Here is a 23,252-nt window from a genome sequence, read left to right as displayed (position 1 = left end):
TCAGGATGACACTAACCAAATGAGCTACCCGTCAGGGCCATTTCAATTATACTTTTTAAAATTGTACCTTTTCTAGTGGCTACCCTTGAGTTAGCAATATAGATTTACAATGAATGTTAAGTCTACTGCAGATGATGGTACACCACCACACAGGTAGTACAAGTTATCTCATATACAGCATTCCCAGTTCCCCTCCCCACTCTTATAATAGAGTTGTCATTCATTTTAACTATCCATAAGCTATAATCATAGAATAAAATTTTTTAAAAATATTTTTATTTATTTATATTCAGTGAGAGGAGGGGAGGCAGAGACAGACTTCCACATGTGCCCTGACCAGGATCCATCTGGCAAACCCACTAGGGGGCAATGCTCTGCCCATTTGGGGCTTGCTATGTTGCTCAGCAACTGAGCTCCTCTTAGCACCTGCGGCGGAGGCCATGAAGCTATTCTTAGCACCCAGGGCCAACTTGCTCCAATTGAGCCATAGCTGCAGGAGTGGGAGTGGGAGTAGGAGGGAGAGAGGGAGAAAGGGAGAGAGGGAGAGAGAGAGAGAGAGAGAGAGAGAGAGAGAGAGAGAGAGAGAGAGAGAGAAACGAGAGAGGGAGGTGTGGAGAAGCAGATGGTTGCTTCTTCTGTGTGCCCTGACCGGGAATCGAACCTGTCACATTCTCACACTTGGCCGACACTGACCACTAAGCCAACTGGCCAGGACAAGATTTTATTTATTGATTTTAGAGAGAGGATAGAGAGAGAGAAAGTGAAAAGGGGGGGAGTGGGAAGCATCAACTTGTGCTTGATTCTTGTATGTGCCTTGACTGGGCAAGCCCAGGGTTTCAAACTGACATGACAACCTCAGTATTCCAGATCAACACTCTATCCACTGTACCACAGGTCAGGAATAATTATTTTTTTAAACAGGCTCTTTCCTGTTTGATTAAGAATAAGAGTGATAAAAGTTTATTTTTCCTCTATTCCTTCTCCAATACTCTTCCATTCTTTATGTAGATATATGTTTCAAACCTATATCATCTTTTTCTCTAAAAAAATTAACATTTCTTGCAAGGTAGGTCTACTCTCATTTTTGTGTTACAAGTACTTCTGAATTTTCTTGTTTTTTTCTCCCTCTTAGGAGAGACAGGAAGGTTAGAGAATACTAGAACTGGGTTATTTCCCTTCTTCCAGGCCAGTTAGGCCTGGTAAAAGTTTCTGTTCAAGACAGCCTTGTTAAGAACAAAATATACTGGGAATATTTTAAAATGGTTATTCCTCCCTCCCTCTGCTGGAAACATGAGGGTTTTTTCCCTTCTCTCTTCACTGAGAACCTGATAGAGCTACTGGAGGTGAAGTTAATGGAAGTGTGTTGCCCCTTGGAGTGTGTCACTCAAACTTGTCCCCATTGGGTCTCTAGCGATTCTCAATCACAGGTTAGGTTGTGATTCACTGCATCTACCCATGTATGTCTTCAGTTTTGGGGGGCAGTGGTTTGTACTACGACCTCAATTCTTTGATCTAAGAAGAGTAGTTGATTTTCAGTTTGTTCAGCTTTCTTCTTTCTTGTGTGAACAGAAGAGATGACTTCCAAGCTTTTTCCATGCCCGACCAGAAAATGGAAGTCTCAAGTGCTTTTTCTCTAGGTGGTATTATTATAAGTAAATTTTTTCTTTGTACTTTTCTTATTGTCCACACTTTCTATAATGCACATATATATTTTATTTTAAAAATGAGTTTAATTTTTGTTTACTTGGAGTAAAATAAAGCAAGATTTTCTAGCTGGGGAAACAATTTAAACCACTAGGAAAGGTTGAAGGAGGGGACTTAGTCTAGCTTAACCCATGGCAATGTCTCTGCTGTTGCTCAAGTTTCAAGTCACCAAAGTAATAGACTCCTTTCCCTTGTGACATACCTGGTTCATTTCAGCTGACTAGCTCTCGCTCAGTGTTTTTCCTATTAGACGCTCTGTAGCAAGAGCCTGTCGAGCCCTTTGCAGGAGACTGTCACTCAGGCACTGGCGCTTCACTCCTCTAGAACTCGAAATAAAGAAGCAACGTTCATTGAGCTAAATTACCTCTTTATTAGGAAAGCACCAACACCACAATCTTGGAAATTACTGGAATTTTATTTGCCTCAGGCTTATGACTTGCAACCAAAGACATTGTGCAAAGAAAGCAAAGATTAAGTACACTTTAGGGAGGAGACAATACACATTGGTAACGTAAGAGATCAGGTTGACAAAAAAAAAGCCAGCAAATGCACTATATAGTTGCAATATTCCATAGCATTTTCAACAAAACTTTTTTTTTTAATCAAGAGCAAAAAAATTAAGCAATGTTTACAGTAGACATAAATCTTATACAATTCAAAAAGCGTTTTTTTCAGATCATAGAGCATAAAATGGAAAAATGTCTATGCAGCTGAAATCTAACTACTGTACATTAATCACCTATTAAAGTTGCTTATATGTACCACAGTGTAAAAAAAAAAAAAAACCAAACAAATAAAAATCTTGAAAATTGCCTGATGAAAAATAAAATAACCAGTGACTTTTAATGGCTTCTCCTGGTTGTCAGTGCTACAAAAAGACAAAAATCTTCTCATCTGAACAGGTGATAAAACCAGGCATGATCAAACCATTACCAAATTAGACCCACCCATAGAAATATACTATCCACCCACATATATTCCATCAAAAGCTTTATTTTGTTTGTTTTAATCTTTGACTCTTTGAGGCCCATTTGGTCACAATATGTTACAAAATTTGTATACGTGTGCGTGTTTTTTTACACCATGATATCATATGTTTGTCTGGCACTATCCTAAAGCTAGTTTATAGATGACGATGATATAGAAACAACCCAGTGCCCATATGACAAATGAACTCACTGGGTAGCAACGAGAGGGGAGGGAGGAATTCAGCTCTACCAAGGAAAAAGGTCCGTATCCATCACTCATCATCAGTCCCGCTTGCTTCCGACTGTTCCTACAAGTAAAAAGAGGATAAAATGGAATGATGTTACATACAAGAAAAAGACATAAACCCTCAGGGGAGCAATGTAGAAAACAAATGATATTTTGGGAACAGTCAACCCTCCAAGTCTCTTCATTTTGTGAGAAGATGAAAAGACACTACAGAGGCAGGGACAGCCCCTACGCCAAGAGGAAGGCTCCTACGTCAGAACACAAAGCAACACCACCCTCTCTGCCAGCGTCTGCCCCCTTTCCTTTCGGCATGAAAAGTGAACAGCTGATCATTTCTATTTTTAGTGCTCTGTTTTAGAAAATTCCCAGGAGGAAAAAAGTACCATGCATTTGATGTCTACCCCCTGGTAAGTCTACTAAAGAAAGCATGGTCTTTTAAATATATTTGAAAATGCTAGTGGCCAATGGGCAGGCTGGGTGGGGTGGGATAAGAATTCTGCTGCATTTTCATCAGACCCAAATGGCAGCGTGCCGAAGGAAAAGCAAACTAGCATGCACTGTAAAACAGAAAACTAATGTTCCAGAAAGAAAAAAGTAGGCGGTGGGAGGGAGGGAACCTGCAGTCCTCTGAAAAGTGAATGGAGGGCACTTCTCCCCGTTGCCCACACAGTTGTGGACAGTGCACTGGATGCAACCAGGCTATCTGAACCTGAATTCAGCCTCTGCTATTTGCTACAACCTGGAGCAAAACATAACCTTAGCATTGGTTTATGTAATATGTTGAGAGTGACATCTATCTCATGATGCTAATAAAAGCATTAAATTTAGGGAGGTACTTATTTCAGGGCTTGGCTCTATAAATGCTGCCTGAGGTTTTCAATTATTAAAAATAACACCTCTAGGTACTTCTAACACTTTTTCTTATTCTCCCATTTAATCCTGATTTCGTCTATATATTGCTATAGGCTAGGGACGAGGCTCGGTGTTAGGGATCTAAAATAGTAACTGGCTATGGAGAAAATGTTATCTGTAAGGAAGCAGTGGGAAGACGGAAAGGAGAAGAGAAAACTTGATTTAGTGTTTTTCATTTTTGAAGACTATTAAAGAAAACAAAGACCCCGATTCTTTTGTTATAAAGCATGCAGCTCGTTCACATCCGCCAAAGTCTCACCGAATCTTTACATTTTCATTTCTAGGTAATAAGTGACGAGGTTAGAAAGGACACAGCACAGGGAAACGGAAGCGGAGGGGGCTTCTAGCTCCCCAGGAGCCAGGTCCACTTACATTTTCATCCTGTTCTTCATCACTGTCGAAATCGCTCACGACAGGTTTGGCTTTGCCTCGATTTGGCCTTTTCTTGCCTTTTCCTTTGTCCCGACCTTTCTCATCTTTTTTATTGAGCTTGATTTTCACCTTAACAGATTTTGCTACAGCAGAAACAAAACAGACAGCAATGAGGGATCACAGGGAAATCTTTTTACAGGTGGATGACAAACCAGATGTCCAGGAGTGTCCGGACCATTCACAATTGATGCCTGGTTTCGTTGTCCTGTCTATTTTGTACCCCCTTTCACTTGCAAACATGTCTCACCCAGTTCAGACGAGAAATGGCACAGTCACTTTAAACAGGCAACAAGAGAGAACCGGTCCCAAGGAGGGCAGCTGGGTACGTCCCCTGTCTCTTAATGGCTAAATAGGAATCTCCCTAAACAGATAATGAGAACTGCCCTTTCTACTTTGTGGAAGGGTATAGGCATTTATTTAGTAGAACTTTGACATTGAAAGATAAAATAAGTTTAAAGGGTAAAAAGAAAAGCCAATAATTTTACTGTGTAGATAATTCAAGTTGACTTAAAGAGAAAATTCAAACAGTTAAATAATATTTTTAAAAGCATAGGAGGTTCAAAATGGAAACTAAAAGCATTCAAATAGATGAGTATGAAACTTTCCTTGCCCATCTCCCATCTCTCTACCTGCTATTGTTCTATGTTGATTATGTTCAGAATAAAAGTATACATCCATACCTACAAATATATCCATCTGTGTGTATGTGTGTGTACCATTCTCTCTATAAGGCTATACAAAAAGAATATAAAGAATTCAAGTATATGCACACATGTACTTTACATGCTTATCCCAAAGCAATCTTTTTTTAAATTTTTTATTTTATTTTTTTATTTTATTTATTCATTTTAGAGAGGAGAGAGACAGAGAGAGAGAGGAGAGAGAGAGACAGGGGGGAGGAGCTGGAAGCATCAACTCCCATATGTGCCTTGACCAGGCAAGCCCAGGGTTTCGAACCAGCGACCTCAGCATTTCCAGGTTGACGCTTTATCCACTGCGCCACCACAGGTCAGGCCCAAAGCGATCTTTATATGCCTACAATCCACACCTTGCTTTTTACTCTAAATGTGTGTGGGACAGTTCTTTGAATCAACCTGAAAAATTTCCACCTTATATGTACACTATAATTTTTTAAACCAGGCCCCTTGTGATGGGTACTGAAGTTCCCAGCTTTTTGCCTCTACAAACAAAGTGCCATAAAGCTAGTTGTTGACATATCCTGGCAGATTCTGAGGAAGGTCTGGTGTACATCTCCATATGGTAAACTTCTATATAACAGTGTTCCACTAAATTAGCCCCCAGAGAGAGAGCACTCATTTCCACTCTCACAAGGCTATTCTAAAGATAGAAATGAAAACGCTTGGAAGCATTCAACGTGCTATAACATAAATATAGGTGTGTATCCCAAAGTACAATGAAAATCCATTCCATGGCATTGTTCTGGGACAGGAGCCCAAAGAACACCAGTTTAGGATTTGATGACGAAGTCACTGAGAATGTGGGTCTCTCATTCAAACCAGTTTTGCAGCTAGACTATCATGTTTGGTCAGACTAGAGAATAAATACCTAGGAATAAATTAACCATGAAAGGGAAAGGCCTTTACACTGAAAATGCCAAGACACTGATTTAAAACATTAAAAGAGACACTAATAAAAAGAACCATAGTTCATGCTCATAAACTAAAGAATTAACATTGTTAAAATATTCATACTACTCAAAGCAATTGACAGATTCATTGCAGACCCTATCAAAATTCCAGTGGCATTTTCCACAGAAATAGAACAAAAAATCCCTAAATTTATATGAAACACAGAAAAGACCATGAATAGCCAAAGCAATCTTGAGTAAGAAGAACCAAGTTGGAACCACCACACTCCCTGATTTCAATAAAAAGTTACAGTAATCAAAGAGTATGATATCAGCACATAATTCAGTGAAACAGAATAGAGACCAGAAATAAACCCACACAGATACAGTCAATTTATGACAAAGGAGGCAAGAACATACACAATAGGGAAAGGGTAGTCCTTCGATAAATGGTGTTGGGAAAACTAGACAGCTGCATGCATAGTAATGAAACTAGATTACTATACTATACATCACACAAAAATGAACTCAAAATGGTTCCAAGACTTGAACATAAGACTTTAAAATCATTAAACTCCTCACACTGTCCCCTGCAAGGTAAGCTGGATGGTAGTGATTGGTGGGACCTTCAGTGGCAGGCTCCCTCCAACCCCAGGGTTCTGACCCCTCAACCCTTCCAGGCGACAGGCTGCTGTGGCTCTGTGCTGGTGCGCCTCATCCCTGCCCCCAGAGACACTGGCATTGTCTCTGCCCCTGTGCCCAAGAAATTGCTGATGATGGCTGGTATCAACGACTGCTATACCTCAGCTAGGGGCTGCATTGCTACCCTGGGCAACTTTGCCAAGGCCACCTTTGATGCCATCTCCAAGACCTATAGCTCTCTCACCCCTGACCTCTGGAAAGAGACTGTGTTCACTAAGTCTCCCTATCAGGAATTCCCTGACCATCTTGTAAAGACCCACACCCGAGTTTCTGTGCAGAGGACCCAGGCTCCTGCTGTGGCCACCACATAATTTTATATAAGGAAAATAAAGTGAATTATGCCTGTTAAAAAGAATCATTAAACTCCTAGAAGAAAATATAGGCAGTAATCTCTCTGACATCAATCTTGGAGATGATTTTTAAGAGTTGACACTAAAAGCAATGGCTGTTAATACAAAAATAAACAAGTGGGACCACAAGCTAAACTTCTTGCACAACAAAGGAAACTATCAACAACATGCAAAGTTAACCTATTGAATGAGAGAAAATATTAGTCACTCGTGTATCTGATAAGGAATTAATCACCAATATAAAAAAAACACATATAACTCAATAATTAAAAAAGCTAACAATGTAATATAAATTGGGCAAAAGATCTAAATAAGCATTTTTTTCAACAGGTACATTAAAAGGTGTTCAACATCATTAATAATCAGGGAAATAAAAATCAAAACCCAGAATCAGATGTTGTCTCAACCTGTTAGAATGGCTACCATCAAATATTGTATATAAGAAATAACAAGTATTGGTGAAAATGTGGAGAACCTTGTGCGCCGTAGGCTGGTGGGATTGTAAAATGCTTCAGCCACTATAGAAAACAGTATAGAGGACTCTCCCAAAATTAAAATAGAACTACCGTATGATCCAGCAATTCTCTTTTTGGGTATTGAACAGAAGAAAACAAAACCACTAACTCAAAGATTTGTGCGCCTCCATGTTCACTGCAACATTATTTATAATAGCCAAGATATGGAGACAACCTAAGTGTCTATCAATCGATAAACGGATAAAGAAAATGTGGGGTGTGTGTGTATGCACGTGTGCAAACACACACACGCATACACATGCCTGAATACTACTCAGCCTTATAAAAAGAACGATATCTTACCATTGCAACATGAATGGACCTTGAGGGCATTATGCTAAATTAAGTCAGTCAGAGAAAGGCAAATACCATATGATCTCACTTATATGTGGAATCCTAAAAACAAAAAGAGGCTTACAGATACAGAGAATAGATTTGGTGGTTGCCAGAGGTTGAGAGGGAGGGTTGCAAAGTGTCAGAACAAAGGGTGTGAAAAGGTACAAACTTCCATTTATAAAATAAGTCATGGGTAAGCTATAGCGTAATGAGTCTTGTTATTGCATATTTGAAAGTTGCTAAGAGTAAATCTTAAAAGTTCTCATCATAAGAAAAATCAATGTTCTAACTACGTATAGTTGATATAAGATAACTAGACTTATGATGGTCATTTCACAATATATACAAATATGAAATCATGCTATATACCTGAAACTAATATAATGTTAGATAGTTCAATTATACCTCAACAGAAAATAGAAAGTTTAAGAAGAGGAGGCACAAGAAAGTGTCAAAGATATACACAAGGAAATGGGTTCTTCCCTAGGGCCCCCAGAGAGACCCACACCAAACTTGTGACTTACAGAAATAGCAGATCACAAGTTTCTGCTTTATTAAGCCACAGTTTGTGGTAATCTGTGAGAGCAGCAATAAAAAGTTCATACACCAGGCCTCAAGAGAGATTAAAGAGGCTAAACTGATAGATGAAATGGGAGGGCAGATGTTTGAAAATAGATTAGAAATCTGGCTCTAAAAAAGGAAGTATCTAGCTAAGATAATGTAGACTTATTCATCAATTGCTGGGATATCAGAACTAGGTAATAACCATATAAAATTGAAAATGGTTAACTATATAAAAGGCAGTATCATAAGAATGCTGCTGGGTGTGGGGAAACAGGCACATACACTGCTGTCAAGGATATCAACTCCAGCTGTGTGGTATACGTTTGCATCAGATATTTTTAAAATTTTTGCAGTGATTTATGGGTAAGAACGTTTAGGACAGTGGTTTTCAAACTCTGGTCCGTGAAAGAGTTAAATCTTTTGCCAATTGGCACATAATTTCTGGCAGACCTATGTCTGAAAACCACTGATTTAGGACAGCATTATTTACTATGAGATTAATACATTTTAGTACATTCATTAATGATTGGTAATATAAATTGCTGTAGAAAAACACTGATTGCTATAGAAAAATGTTCACTATAAAACAGGGTGCTATACTTTTATAAACAAAATACTTAGGTATAGAAAAAACTGAAAGGGAACTTCTCAAAATGTTAAATGTATATTGGGTAATTACACTACACAAATTCTATTTTTTTCAAATTTTACTTAAAAATATTTTTCAAGGTGTCTGCACTAAGTATGCAATTAGGAACAAATCTAATAAATTTTTTTTTTAAGTGAGAAAGAGAGAGAGAGAGAGAGAGACAGAGGAACAGAGATGAGAAGTATCAATTCTTCATTATGGCACCTTAGTTGTTCATTGACTGCTTTCTCCTATGCTCTTTGAACGGGACTTCAGTCGAGCCAGTGACCCCTTGCTCAAGCCAGCAACCTTGGGCTTCAAGTTGGTGACCTTTGGGCTCAAGCCAGTGAGCATGGAGTCATGTCTATGATCTCACACCCAAGTTGGCAGCCCCACGCTCAAGCCAGAAGAGCCTGCACTCAAACTAGCGACACCTGGGTTTTGAACCTGGGTCCTCAGTGTCTCTGGCCGATGTTCTATCCACTGCACTACTGCCTGGTCTGGCCAAATCTAATAAAATTTTTTTATTTTTTATTTTTATATAATTTTATTTTTTTAATGAGGTGACATCAATAAATCAGGATACATATATTCAAAGATAACAAGTCCAGGTTATCTTGTCGTTCAATTATGTTGCATACCCACCACCCAAAGTCAGATTGTCCTCTGTCACCTTCTATCTTGTTTTCTTTGTGCCCCTCCCCACCCCCTATCCCTCTCCCATTCCCCCCTCCCCCCCGTAACCACCACACTCTTAATAAAAATTTTTAAAGCATATCTGTACTATGTTACATAGCAGATCATAACCTACTGGGATTTACTCTGAGAGGAGGTATGGGGTGAAAATATAATTAGATAAGAAAAAAAATTAGACTTTTGAAGGTAGCTTTAATGACTGAAGACCAAGGTTATCAACCAGGGTTGGGGCTATGGTAAGACAAGAGAGGTTCTTCTCTTGGTACAAAATTAAGAGGGCATCAAAACTCAGTAACCAAAAGAAATAGTCTAATGTAATGTTTTAAAAACTCAAAATTAAAGACTATACTTTCAGGGGTCATTTCTCTAGTTAGTAAAAACCCAAAATTAATGCCAAAAACACACTATGAACAAAATATCACATTTTAAAAAAAGGATATCTGATCCATGACGGATAAAATAGACCACAGTTCCAATTCATTGGGGGGGGGGGGGAATTGTTTTCTAAAGCAATAGTTATCAGGGTGTGGTCGGGATGAGCTAGATGGTGGAGCTTACCCTCCGACTCTGACTCCTCCTCATCTTCTTCCTCTTCCTCTTCATTGCTCTCGTCCTCACTCTCCTCCTCCTTGGCAATTTTCTGTCGTGCACTCTTAAACACTGACTGTAAGACGATGGAGTCTTCATAGATCTAAAGGGTCAAAGTGGCATCAGTCAGAAACTGCAGGCCAAGGGGCCAAGTTTCACAACTGCAGCGTCGCTTCGCTACCTTGTACATCACGTCAGCATTGTTCTATGCGAATCTTAGTAGAAACATCAATCAGTGTTAGCTTTGATTTCTATAGGAAAAGCAAACAGGAAAACACCCAAGTCTAACACCAACAGACATATTCTTATAGAACAGTCTGTATGCAGTTGAAATAATTTCAGCATGTATCTCTGTGTGCATGCATGCACACTGGGGAAATAAGGGTGGACTTCCATAACATATCCTCTCATTTTTGACAATGAAAGTATTCAAAGAAATTACATTTCTTACTGGAATTTATCAAATAGGGTGGCAAGGTAATGTTTTTTTACAATGCAATTCCCCTAACAAAATAGAGGCTAGTCTTTATTACTGAGTTTATCAATGCCAGCCAATATTATTCCAATCAAAACTTTATTTTTTGTGTATGCATGTACCCGGGCATAGCCTTGTATAGTTACTGAGAGACAAAAAGTTAAGAAATGTTCCTTTTCTTTAAAAAATTTTAAAATAGAAGTACCATATATCTAGCAATCCCACTTCTAGGTACATAGTAAAAGAACTGAAAGCAAGGGCTTGAAGAGGTATTTATTTGCACATGCATATTTACAGCAGCATGATTCACAACAGCCAAGAGGTGAAAGTGAATTGAGTACCCATCGATGAATGACTAGACAGACAATATATGGTGTATACACACAATGGAATATTATTCATCCTTAAAAAAAAGAAAGAAAATCCTGCCACATTCTACAACATGAATGAACCTTCAGGACATTGTGCTAAGTGAAATAAGCTAATTACAAAAAGACATACTGTACGATTTCACTTCTATGAGCTATCTAAAGTAGCCAAGTTCATAGACGTAGAACAGTGGTTGCCAGGGGCAGGGGGAGATGGGAGTTGTGTAATGAGTACAGAGTTTCAGTTTTACAAGATAAAGGAGTTCTGAAGAACTTTTGCACAACAGTGAGAATATACTTAACACTACTGACCTACTCACTTAAAAATTGTTAAGATAATAAATTCTGTGTTTTAACCACAGTTAAGCAAAACAAATTAATAACAAGGGAAGAATGATCTCTGCTCTCTAGAAATGTATAGCTTTCTTGTAAAGATGAGCCACACACTTATGCTGAGCCCCAAACACTACAGTCCACCAGGAGGACAGGGGACCAGGAGACAACCCTGGGATGCAGTCACTGGGTAGAACCTGCCAGAGCTATCAGAGATGAGCTGGATATTAACCCTTTGAGTAGTGAGTTTTTTTCATGCTCACTGATCCCCAGGAGTGAGTTATTTTTCAAAAAATTAAATTAGTTCCAGTTCTAGTTCTATTAACTTAAAATCACGTTTGCCTGATAATCAATTTATGGAAACAAGAAGTACATTTGCCTTTTTTTAATGCTGCCTTACACATTTTTAAAATAAAAATTTATGTATGATCATATTCTGGATGGTCGGAGGCACAAGGATGTACATGAATACTCTTACTACTCAAAGGGTTAAAGGGGAGGAGGAGCCTGACCAGGCGGTGGCACAGTGGATAGAGTGTTGGACTGGGATGCGAAGGACCCAGGTTCGAGACCCTGAGGTCGCCAGCTTGAGCGCAGGCTTATCTGGTTTGAGCAAAGTTCACCAGCTTGGACCCAAGGTCGCTGGCTCGAGCAAGGGGTTACTCAGTCTGCTGTGGCTCCACGTCAAGGCACATATGAGAGAGCAATCAATGAACAACTAAGGTGTCACAATGAAAAACTGATGATTGATGCTTCTTATCTCTCTCTGTTCCTGTTTGTCCCTATCTATCCCTCTCTCTGACTCTCTATAAAAAAAAAAGGGGGCCCTGGCCGGTTGGCTCAACAGTAGAGCGTCGGCCTGGCGTGCGGGGGACCTGGGTTCGATTCCCGGCCAGGGCACATAGGAGAGGCGCCCATTTGCTTCTCCACCCCTCCTTCCTTCCTCTCTGTCTCTCTCTTCCCCTCCCGCAGCCAGGGCTCCATTGGAGCAGAGATGGCCCGGGCGCTGGGAATGGCTCCTTGGCCTCTGCCCCAGGCACTGGAGTGGCTCTGGTCGCGGCAGAGTGACACCCCGGAGGGGCAGAGCATTGCCCCCTGGTGGGCAGAGCGTCGCCCCTGGTGGGCGTGCCGGGTGGATCCCGGTCAGGTGCATGCGGGAGTCTGTCTGGCTGTCTCTCCCCATTTCCAGCTTCAGAAAAATACAAAAAAAAAAAAAAAGGGGGGGGGGAGGAGAGGATCCATTCTATCAGGGGCAAGAAAGGGGACGGGCTTCTGAGAGGAGGAAAGCAAGTGAGAAAGGGGAGGAGGCAAGAATAAAAAAGATGCAGCTGGGACTGCACCAATACCAGTTTCCAGTCATGATACTGGATGATGTTACACAACGTGTTACAATCTTGTGATGGTACAAAGGACACACAGGCTCTCTGCAGTACTCCTCGCAACTGCATGCATATTCTAGGAAGGCGGTGTTTAAGGGATCTGACTAGACCATAAACTAGTTACTTTGAGGGGCAGCAAGAAATGAAGCTACAGAGTTAGGGTAGGGTACAGCATTAGAAAACAACCAATGGAGATTAAATTTATTCTAGAATTTAATAGTGCATGAGGAACCACAAAGCTTGGTGGGCAGGAGACAGGATAAGAAGGTGGTCAGAGAAAGACAGGCTAACATCCAGGATGGAATGGGAGGAAAGCCAGACATGAAGGCTTTTGGTATGATGCAGAGTGTGAGCAGACAGGAAAACTGTGGGACTGGAAAAGGACAGGGTATTTGTCACGAAGTTGCTGCCGTATTATAAATAACCCAAAGATCTATCCAGAGACTACAAATGGTCGTTCACAAAACCCTGTTGACTCGTGTATTTACTCTCTATGCCTACTCAGTATGTCCTGGCTTTCATCTTAATTTTTTTTGAAGAGTGTCTTGAAAACACAAGGTCTTCTTTCAGGATCTACTGTTTTGATCAAAAGAATACTCCTGTTAACTGCTATTAACCTAGAAATGCACAGTCTGTTCTGGGCACATTCTGAGGATTCCCATGTTCTCCAATTTAGTGACTGCAATTGACATGAAGGTCAAGAAACAAGATCAGGAAGGAGGCCTACGGAATTTAATGGTGGCTGACACTCAAGTGAGTGACAGACACACTGACCTCTCTCCTTGTCCTCTTCCCAGATACAGAGCATCAGGCAAGAAGATAAGGAACAAGGAAGGTCCTACAAAAGGTAAGTGGAGTTGGGGTGGAATTAGAAGTAAAAGTGTCCTCCCCATAGTTATTTTTAATAAATTCAGTGTCACTTATGTATTCTTATGCTTACTTAATGAGGATACAGGGAAAAAAAGAAGCTTGCAATTAGCCTGACAAAAAGCAAAATTTTGTAAGCAATTAAGGCAATGATTATATAAACATGTTTGTTTGTTTTATATCATAGAAGTTTCAACTCTTGATGCAATGTTACAATCAGAAAAAAAAGGTAAATGTAATCAAATATACAATTTCTAAAAATGCCAAAACTGGACCTCCTGCCTTTAAGCATTACATGATTAAGTGATTTATTTGAATTCCTCCTTAATTAGAAGTAAAGCCTTTAAGGGAAGTGTGAATAGGAGTTAGCACAGCTATAGTACAGAAGAGCTGACATGAATTTGAAAATGCCAAAGCCTCAATTCACTTATACAGGGAGCGAGATATACAGACATTTATTTTTCATTTTTCTTCTGCCTGGGTAGTAGCAATGGTCCAAATGTAGAAAATGAAATGTATTACCTAAAAAGAACAGAAGACATTTGAGGTTGACATTTTTTCAGACAACTAAAGACAGACCTGGGATCCCTCCAAGTTGAACGTCTGAGCATTATGACAGAGAAGCATGACATCTTTCTCCAGGTCGCCCAGGCTCCGGTACTTATGATTGCGAATTCTTTCCTAATGAAAATTTTAAATAAAATAGAGGAAAGAAGAGGGAGAGAAAAATAAAGCAATCATTATGTGGTTCACAAAGCCCGATTCCCTTGGTCTTCTCAGCATGCAGCCTTGCCAGGGATGTGAGACTGCACAACTCCAGGGGGCGCCATTCCCAGAGCCCACCATCCCACTTGTTCCTTCTCAGAAGGGGAAAGAAGGAGCATATGATGGAAACAGAAACAGCAATGGGTCAGAAAAGTCTGAAACTTCTTAAATAAAATACAACATAACAAATAGGAGCTCTCAGCATAATGATTAAATAAGACACATGTAAAGGTATGAAGACACCCCATCCTTTCTGGTGACAAGCACTGGATGTGTGTCAATAGTGAAGAGACAAGATGCCATTGCCACATCGGAACTATAATCATTTAAATAAATTTACATTTCATTAAAAAAATAAAGTTTGTAAAAATATATATATATATATCTACCTTTATTTTTTTGAAATCCACCGGCTTCCTAATTAATTCATAGTATTCTGGTAATTCTTTCCTTGAAGGTAACTGAATGAAGACTTCACTGAGCTGTCGCCCTGAACTGGAGAGTGGGGAAGACAAACAGACACAGAACAGATAGATCATGCACCACCAAGGAAAGGTTTTATTTCATTTCAGAAAACATCAGAAAAGCAAACTGGCTTCCCATGCAGTGATGTGAGTCTCTTTATGACAAGGACAATTCTACAACTCTATTAAAGGTTAATGCCTGTGAACTTCAAAATCACATTAATATAGCATTAGGTCCCCACTTCTGTCACACATCTGATATGAAAAGTCCACTGTAAATTTCTTTCAGAGAAATTACATCTTTTCATTTTGATAGAAAAAATTTAAATATCCCATTCAACCAAACTTTAATTTTTAAATGAATAACAACTGAGTTGGTTTAAAAAGAAGATTTCCATATTCCTTTGTCTTCAAATTCACTTTATATTTAGAAAACATATTAGAATATATTCTGGAACCGCAAATAAAATCCTTTTGTATGTGCCTAGTGAGTATCTTTTCGGTCTTGTTCCTTGTAGAGTATTTTACACACTGTGTACCTTTATTATTTGCCAAAGGAACCCCTTCGTCTCTTGTAACTGCACTTTTGTGTGTATGGAGCAATTTGGGCAGAAAAGAACAAACATATTTAACCAGTGTGGATGTCTGATGTTTCTGGAAATAGTGCTGTACCCTCCCCCAAGTGCATGGTAGCTCTATTTGAAAGCCGATTTAATAGCAACAAATGCTTCCTGTTTTGTAATTTTGAAAAACAGTCTACACAGCAATATAAGCTTTTAGCATCATTTAATATTAGAAGCAGATATGGGTAAAAGAACAAAATATATATAATTGAGATTCACAAGCCTAATACCTGACTTGGCCTATTTAGATCAATAACAGCTGGTGGGATATTGTATAGTCATTTTCCACAAAAATCTTGCTGCTCTTATAATGCCATCTCCATTTCCTTCCTTTGTGAAGCCAGAAATATCAAAACAACAACAACAACAACAACAAAACCCCCATAAATCACTGCCATGTAAATGTCGGAAGGTGATTTTAGGAGTGCACCAGAAAGCTAGAAGCAGCAGCAAAGAATGAGTGACAGACAATATGCTGTTTTAATACATAGTCCCAGTTGTATAATTAAAAAATAATCATAATGACAGTTATCATAAAAGAGGCATGCGCAGCTACTCAAGTGGTTGCCTAGCAACCAGTGGGAAAAATGCTGAAGTGCAAAGGGGCTTGCATAAATTAACCGATAATCTTCTGTCAAAGGGATGGGCGAGTTTCTCTGTTTTACTAGGTCATTGTTTTATTTCTTAACGCATATATGGGCTTCATGAATACTAAAATCAAAAGCAAACAAAGAGGTTTAAGAAGACTAGTTTAATAGGGAATTGGATTTTTAGATTATTGTGGCAAGAATCAAGGTGTTCTCTAACACTCAGTCACTCTTGCATGCCCCGCCTCTACCTCCCCAGGTTGAGAAATGTATTTGTACCTCCATAAATTATACCACATAATGTACGACAAAACCTGCTTTGTTTACTATCAACCTTCAATATATGGCCACGATTTCTGGTCTATTCTTTTTCTACCATTCTGAGATTTATATATACAGACATTTTACCTATTTGAAAAGGAACATCTAAAAGGCAATTTATAGCTACTAGTTTTTCTATTTGTCAGTGACTTCTTTATAATTAGCATTCTTTATAACCTAACAACAATCAAAGAGTCAGACATCTTGGTAATCTTAGATTTAACACTTGACCCTCAATGGCATCTTCACGGTCATTTTCTATATTGCCAACAGATGGTGTCATTTCTCTGTTGACAGCCTATGAGCACATCTTTGCTTTGTACACCTGTGACGGACATACCCTTAACTTCAATTGTGCCATTGCTGATGTGAGAAATGAGTGTCTGTCACCAAGAGTGTGATACAGCTCTTTCTAACAGGGCCAAAATGGCTAAACCAACCTTGGTCTGATGTCTCTGTCCTCAGTCAGGTCATAGAAATTCTAGACCCTACAAGGAGACAAGTGCAGAGTTATATGTGCTCATAAAGGAGGGAACTGAATGTTCTGAGACTCAGGGCCAATACTGAAAAGGAGATAAATTTATTCTGTTTCAAAATATCTGTCCCACTTCCTGTTTTCCCCTTCCTAAGAAGAGAGGGCATAGACAAAAGGAGACCCTGGAAGCTCTTTAAGAAGTTTTCCTGTGGCTCCATTGGCTCCATCACCAGTCAATCATCTCAGCCTTTCGGAGCCCTCTTCAGCTCATTCTCTGAAAACCTGGTTGGTACTGTTGCCCTGACTCATCTGTCAGGACAGCCTCTCTCCTGTGTACCCCCAAGTACCATGGCCAACCTCCCCTCCCCTTTTATGACTAACTCCGGGTCTCCAGTCCTGACCCATCTCTCACTCCATGTCTGGAAGGGTCTCTATCCTTTCCCTTCTTTAAATACCTCATTATACATCCAGGACCACGAATCCCTTCTCCATAAAAATAGAAGAAATTCTCAATATTAACTCTCAGTGCCTCACTGCTCAGAATTTAATTCTTCCACATGTGTTCTTTTTTCTCTCCTCCACTCAGGGCAGGGACATTTTACTTGCAGTCAAACCCTTCCTCTCACCCTATCAGAGGCAATGGACCTGGTGGCCAACTTGGGAGGAAATGCCAGGACAACCTAAAGGACATCCAGCTTTTCCACAGCCTATAGCAGAGGTCCCCAAACTACGGCCCGCAGGCCACATGCGGCCCCCTGAGGCCATTTATCTGGCCCCCGCTGCACTTCCGGAAGGGGCACCTCTTTCATTGGTGGTCAGTGAGAGGAGCACATTGACCATCTCATTAGCCAAAAGCAGGCCCATAGTTCCCATTGAAATACTGGTCAGTTTCTTGATTTAAATTTACTTGTTTTTTATTTTAAATATTGTATTTGTTCCCGTTTTGTTTTTTTACTTTAAAATAAGATATGTGCAGTGTGCATAGGGATTTGTTCATAGTTTTTTTTTATAGTCCGGCCCTCCAACGGTCTGAGGGACAGTGAACTGGCCCCTGTGTAAAAAGTTTGGGGACCCCTGGCCTATAGAATGCGGTGAGTTAGTATGACCACTTGAGTTAGTATGACCACTTGCTAATGAATCACTACAGTAATTTATATTTTCCAAAATTAAAGGTAAGAAAAAAGTAGTTTTAAATTCTTGGCATTTCTTTCTCAAACTGAAGCTTAGTAAAAGCTTTTTCAATATACCTTTTCAAATGCTTTTTCTTTCCCAGTGCTGGAAAGATTTTTTTAAGTACAGGAACAATGGGCTAATTGTACAGTGGTTTGCAGAAGGTGTTCCCTTTCTGTTGAAATGCTTACCCTACCCCCAAGGTATTTTCCATTATGTCATTTTACACAATGTAAGGTCTAAGTATAAACTGTTACCTTGACAACAGTGATACCTGCTCTCTTCCTCCAAAAACAGGGTTCCACTGATGGTCTATAATTTCAGATCTACTTCATACAATGATTTATCACAGATAAGAAGCATGACCCTGATAGGGCATAAGGTGGGTGGGGAGGAGCGTAGCTGGAAATAAAAATTTAAAGGAGCCCAATGCACTTACTAGAGTTTATTGGTTCTGGTGGACAAGCACATTATCTTTCCACAGAGGGCTATGGGCACAGGGACACATGACAATGTGTCACGCAGTGAGATGCAAAAGCCCTACATGCCACTGTGTAAATGGTGGTTTGAAACCCTACATGTATAGCCACACACACACACACACACACTCTTGAGATTTCCTCTGCTAGGTTTCATCTGAGAACCAATATTTCTCCCATTACCTCCACAAACCCGATGGCAATAATTTCACATCTGTACTACTGTGATTCTGAAATGACGACTGCATACATTATAAACATTACATCTACATCAACTTTACTTTTGACTGTAGTTTAGGTGAAGACATGATATTGGGTGAGTCGTTTCTTTATTTATTTTTTTATTCCTGCTTTATAGATTTTTCTTTTTATCTGTCCAAGGTAACCGGTTGACAAGGATTTCTAATAGTTACTGGTGAAAAAGAGATTTTAATTACATTTGAAATAGATTTTGTTTAGTTAATAAATATGAATGTGAGGCTACCTTGCCTAAGAAATTATGCCATGGCTTAGAATACCACTTGGAGTTGGAAGAAATTTACAGAAAAGTTATTGCAGTCTTAAAAAAGTCAAACACAGGAAATCTCGTGTGTGTGTGTGGGGGGGGGGGGGGAAGACTATAAAATTGGGTCAACATCAGAGGGCAGTAGGTGAAAGCAAGCTGCTGATTTTCAGGGTCGGGTTCCTGTGAGATGTCTTTAATATATATCATTTCCAAATGCACTTAGATCAGAGAAGCACCCTACTTATCCAGAAAGATCCCAGAGACCTGGGCCAGCCGTAGATGAGGTATTGCAAGCGCCTGCACCCCGTACTGACTACTGAGATCTCTCACCTAAACCTTACTGGGTGTTGACTGATGATCCTCTCTGACAAGCTTGGAAACCTGACTTCCCAGACTTGAAGCATGTTTCTGATACAGAGCAAAACAGAATGGGATGGGGGTAGACTGGCTTTTGGTAGTGGAGCTGGTAGCCGGTAAAGATCACCAAGGATTACTTTAAGGACTGTAGGTGTACGATGTGCCTAAGCAATCAACAAAAATAAAGTTACAGCAAGTTAATGCAAGGTAGATGCCCTGATGTAAGAATCCTATAAAGGGCTCACTTAGCTCAATCAGAAAGTACCATGGCTCAATCAAGAGTCTTAAATACAATCAGATTCTAAAGCATGGTTTTACTTTTGGTAATCTATACTAAAATACAAATTCATATATATTTTATATATAGACAGTTTATATAGGTGTACATCTACATGTGTATGCATATTTATGTATGTACATATATACACTTATATAGTTATATATATGTGTGTATGTATACACTTATGCTGGAGAGTCTAAAACTATGTATGTATTTAAAAATTATGTGCCTTAGCCCCGGGCGGTTGGCTCAGTGGTGGAGCATCATTGGTCTGGTGTGTGGAAATCCCAGGTTCAACTCCCAGCTAGGGCACACAGGAGAAGTGCCCATCTGCTTCTCCACCCTTCCCCCTCTCCTTTTTCTCTATCTCTCTCTCTCCCTCCCACAGCCAAGGCTCCATTGGAGTAAAGTTGGCCTGGGCACTGATGATGGCTGCATGGCCTCTGCCTCAGGCGCTAGAATGGCTTCCACTGCAATGGTGGGCATGCTGGGTGGATTCCGGTCTGGTACATGTGGGAGTCTGTCTGTCTGCCTCCCTGCTTCTCACTTCAGAAAAATGTAAAAGAAAAAAAGAAAGTGCCTTAAATACTGCTAAGATGCTTCTTATGCCATTCACTAAAAAAAATAACACAGGATATCACATTTTAAATGCAGAGCAATCTCAATGAGGTTTTGAAAAAGGCCTAAACTAAGGACTAGTGTGAGATATGCCAGAGCATAAATACACATTAATAACAACACTCTTATTCAACAAAATGAAGATTAACAATCTACTGTAATTTGGGATCATATTCTCATCCATACATGAAGTAGGTCTCAAACCCTTTATTGGGGTCCCTCCTCTGAGAACACGCTACAAGTGAAAAGTCTAGTCTGGTTTTTCCCAGAGGGATGATGTCTAAGGGCAAATGCCCCCCCCTCTTTATTTTTATCACCAGAAACATCTCATTTCACCAATTGGCACCTTTTAACTCTATCACACAAAGCCAAATAAATAAATAACAGATCAGTACAATTCTATAAAAATTTTAATCTATCTCAAGTCAGAATCTACTATATAAAGTTTCCATTTCCTCAAAATTCTCTCATTGAACTTATTACTGCAAAGCAGGGGTGCTCAGCAGGACACGGAATTCAGGGAGTACTGTTTGTATATTTAAGCAAGTAGTTTGAGTACACATTTGAGAAGATCAACTATTACTGAACTTTTTAGAAATAGTGACTTGGGACATGTACATGCTTCTCTTTTTCTCACTTGACATCTTGGAATAGCAGATACAGGGACAGGGTTCTCACTGTCCATCTGCCTAAAGCGTGAGCTGAGCCTGCTGCTTGCTCTGTCCAGCCACTTCGCCAGCTTTTGTCACCTCGTCTTGTAGACCTGGGTGCCACTCAGAGGGTGCCTTCCTGCCGAAAGGCAAGGACCCACTTTCCCTTCTACAGACTGTTCTGCCTTTGATCTTTCCTTGTGCCTCCCTTTGTAAAGGTAAAGAAATAAAATAAAATAATAAAATAAAATAAATATGCTTCAAAGATTTTGGCCGAATTGTGACCCAACTCAAAAGCTTACGTAAAGCTTTCTGCAGGCAAAATCAAATGGCTCTCCACCTGAGCCACTAACCGCAAGTGTCACTTGGTTAAGGGGTGGGCTATAGCAGGCTCCAGAGCACTGCCTTTTCGTATAACGGTCCTGTTAGTAAATTCTTAAAGACATATGAAGTGTGATTCTAATGGAATGAGGAAGATTTCCCCCCCCCTCCCCCCGAATATACAAGAACATACCGGGTGGGCAAAAGTAGGTTTACTTGTACAGTTTTTAGTACATGAAACAGTTTATTCTTATATTCTGTATTGTATTCTTTTCCACACAAAAAACTGTAGCCCTACTTTTGCCCACCCTTGTATATGCCCAAATAACTGCAATATTTCAATGCAATCTATGTTTGATCAAAACACTACGAGAGCTGTTTTGAAGACAGTTTATAAGGCAATATGAAAATGAGTTCTGGCCTGACCAGGTGGTAGCGCAGCAGATAGAGCATCAGCCTGGGTCGCTGAGAACCCAAGTTTGAAACCCCAAGGTCACCCTCTTGAGTGCAGGTTGCTGGCTAATTAAGCGGTCACTGGCTCAGCTAGAGCCCCCGGTTAAAGCACATATGAGAAAGCAATCAATCAACAACTAAAGTGCCACAAGTTGATGCCTCTCATCTCTCTATTTCCTACTTGTGTGTCTTCCCCGCCCCCTCTCTCAAAAAAAAGTAAAAAAATAAAATGAGTTTTTCTATTTCCAGCTGGGACTCCATTCCCTCCCACAGAGAGAGGTCGTTTATTTGGGAAGGGCCTGAAGCCTTGAGAGGCAGAGTGCCTGGGCTCCCGGGAGGCCCTTGTGCCCTGCAAAGCAAACAAACTGAGTTTATTTGTGGCCTGCCCACCTGCGGCATGTGGGTCGAACTGGCTGAGCAACAGAAACAAGTATCTAGATGCCAGGAGTCAAAGTAGCCTAGTCCAGTAAACATCTGAAAGTATTAATATATGTAATGAGGGCAAAATAAAAGTCTGGAATCCAGATTTCCCTGAGCAGACTCTCTCTGGACTAAATGCAACATCTGAGCTCAAAGTCCACACTTCCCAAAGCATGCTCCATGGAACACAAGCTTCATGGATTACCGATAGTGTTCCTTGAAAAATGGGGTGGGCCGCTGGTCTAACATGTCTGGGAAACACTGCATTAACAAAGTTCAATAGGTCACTTAACAGAAAAACTTCTCAGAGCCTCTAACTGTACTGGGGATTCTCCAAGAAGCTACAGGACTCAAGTGTGAGGACCACATTCTGGGAAGCACCCTGTGTGCGAGGCTCTGGCCTGGCCAGGCTGCAACCGCACAAGATAAACTGTCAGGTGGAGGCGGAGTCAGAAGCATCTGATACAGAGAACAAACAAAGAAGGCTCTTCACCGAGAACTAATCACCAAGAACTAAGATTTTCTAAAAGTGTACCCACTTGGTCACATTACTGTTTCATAGCATTTCTCTATAATCTAATTAGAGCTACTAAATGCAAAGGGCTTGAGCTCAAAATCTGCAGTCACAGTTCCTATCCCCCATTTAAAGAGATAAGGAATGTCTGGTGTCAACATTGCTGTAAATAAATTTTGTCTAAAAGAGTGCCTGGTTGGTCTGGAAGGCATGGTCAATACTAACAACATAATCACAACATCAAGAGCTGTTAATAGCAATAGAGAGAGTTTACATTTCCTGGGATGGAGTATGCCGGGCTGGGCGGTGACGTGCATACCGACTCATGTCATATTTTCATGTCACACGCATTTCTGTAAATCCATTTACCACTCAGGACAGAGATCCAAGAGTTTTATCTTCCTCCTCTCGCATCTCGTCTGCCCCTAAGTCTTTCCATCTCTAAGTATTTCTTCTCTTGTCTTCATACACACTGCCATGTCTCATACTATGTCCCTCTCCCCTTGTACCTGATGACCTAGCCACACAGATCCATGTGGCCTCTAAGGGGGTTCTGCTTTTCCATACCTCCATGGCTGCCTACACACACGTGGCTGAA

The 23,252-nt window shown here is 40.2% G+C and overlaps 1 protein-coding gene across 10 annotated transcripts in view; it reads right to left on the bottom strand.

The window, feature by feature from the left end:
• Positions 1–2,100: 2,100 nt before the first annotated feature.
• Positions 2,101–23,252, bottom strand: part of SMARCA2 (SWI/SNF related, matrix associated, actin dependent regulator of chromatin, subfamily a, member 2) — a 177,509-nt gene continuing 156,357 nt past the window's right edge. For all 10 annotated transcript variants that reach the window (XM_066368051.1, XM_066368059.1, XM_066368053.1 and 7 more), the window contains 5 exons: positions 14,807–14,912; positions 14,232–14,333; positions 10,201–10,333; positions 4,204–4,346; positions 2,101–2,980 (listed from right to left, as the gene is read on the bottom strand). In XM_066368051.1, coding sequence (XP_066224148.1) covers positions 2,945–2,980; positions 4,204–4,346; positions 10,201–10,333; positions 14,232–14,333; positions 14,807–14,912 — 520 coding nt within the window. In that variant the 3' untranslated portion in view covers positions 2,101–2,944. The remainder of the gene's footprint in view (positions 2,981–4,203; positions 4,347–10,200; positions 10,334–14,231; positions 14,334–14,806; positions 14,913–23,252) is intronic.

This window comes from Saccopteryx leptura, chromosome 2 (genome assembly GCF_036850995.1).
Source record: "Saccopteryx leptura isolate mSacLep1 chromosome 2, mSacLep1_pri_phased_curated, whole genome shotgun sequence".
Taxonomy (NCBI): Eukaryota; Metazoa; Chordata; class Mammalia; order Chiroptera; family Emballonuridae; genus Saccopteryx; species Saccopteryx leptura.
This window is presented reverse-complemented; position numbering and strand designations above follow the sequence as displayed.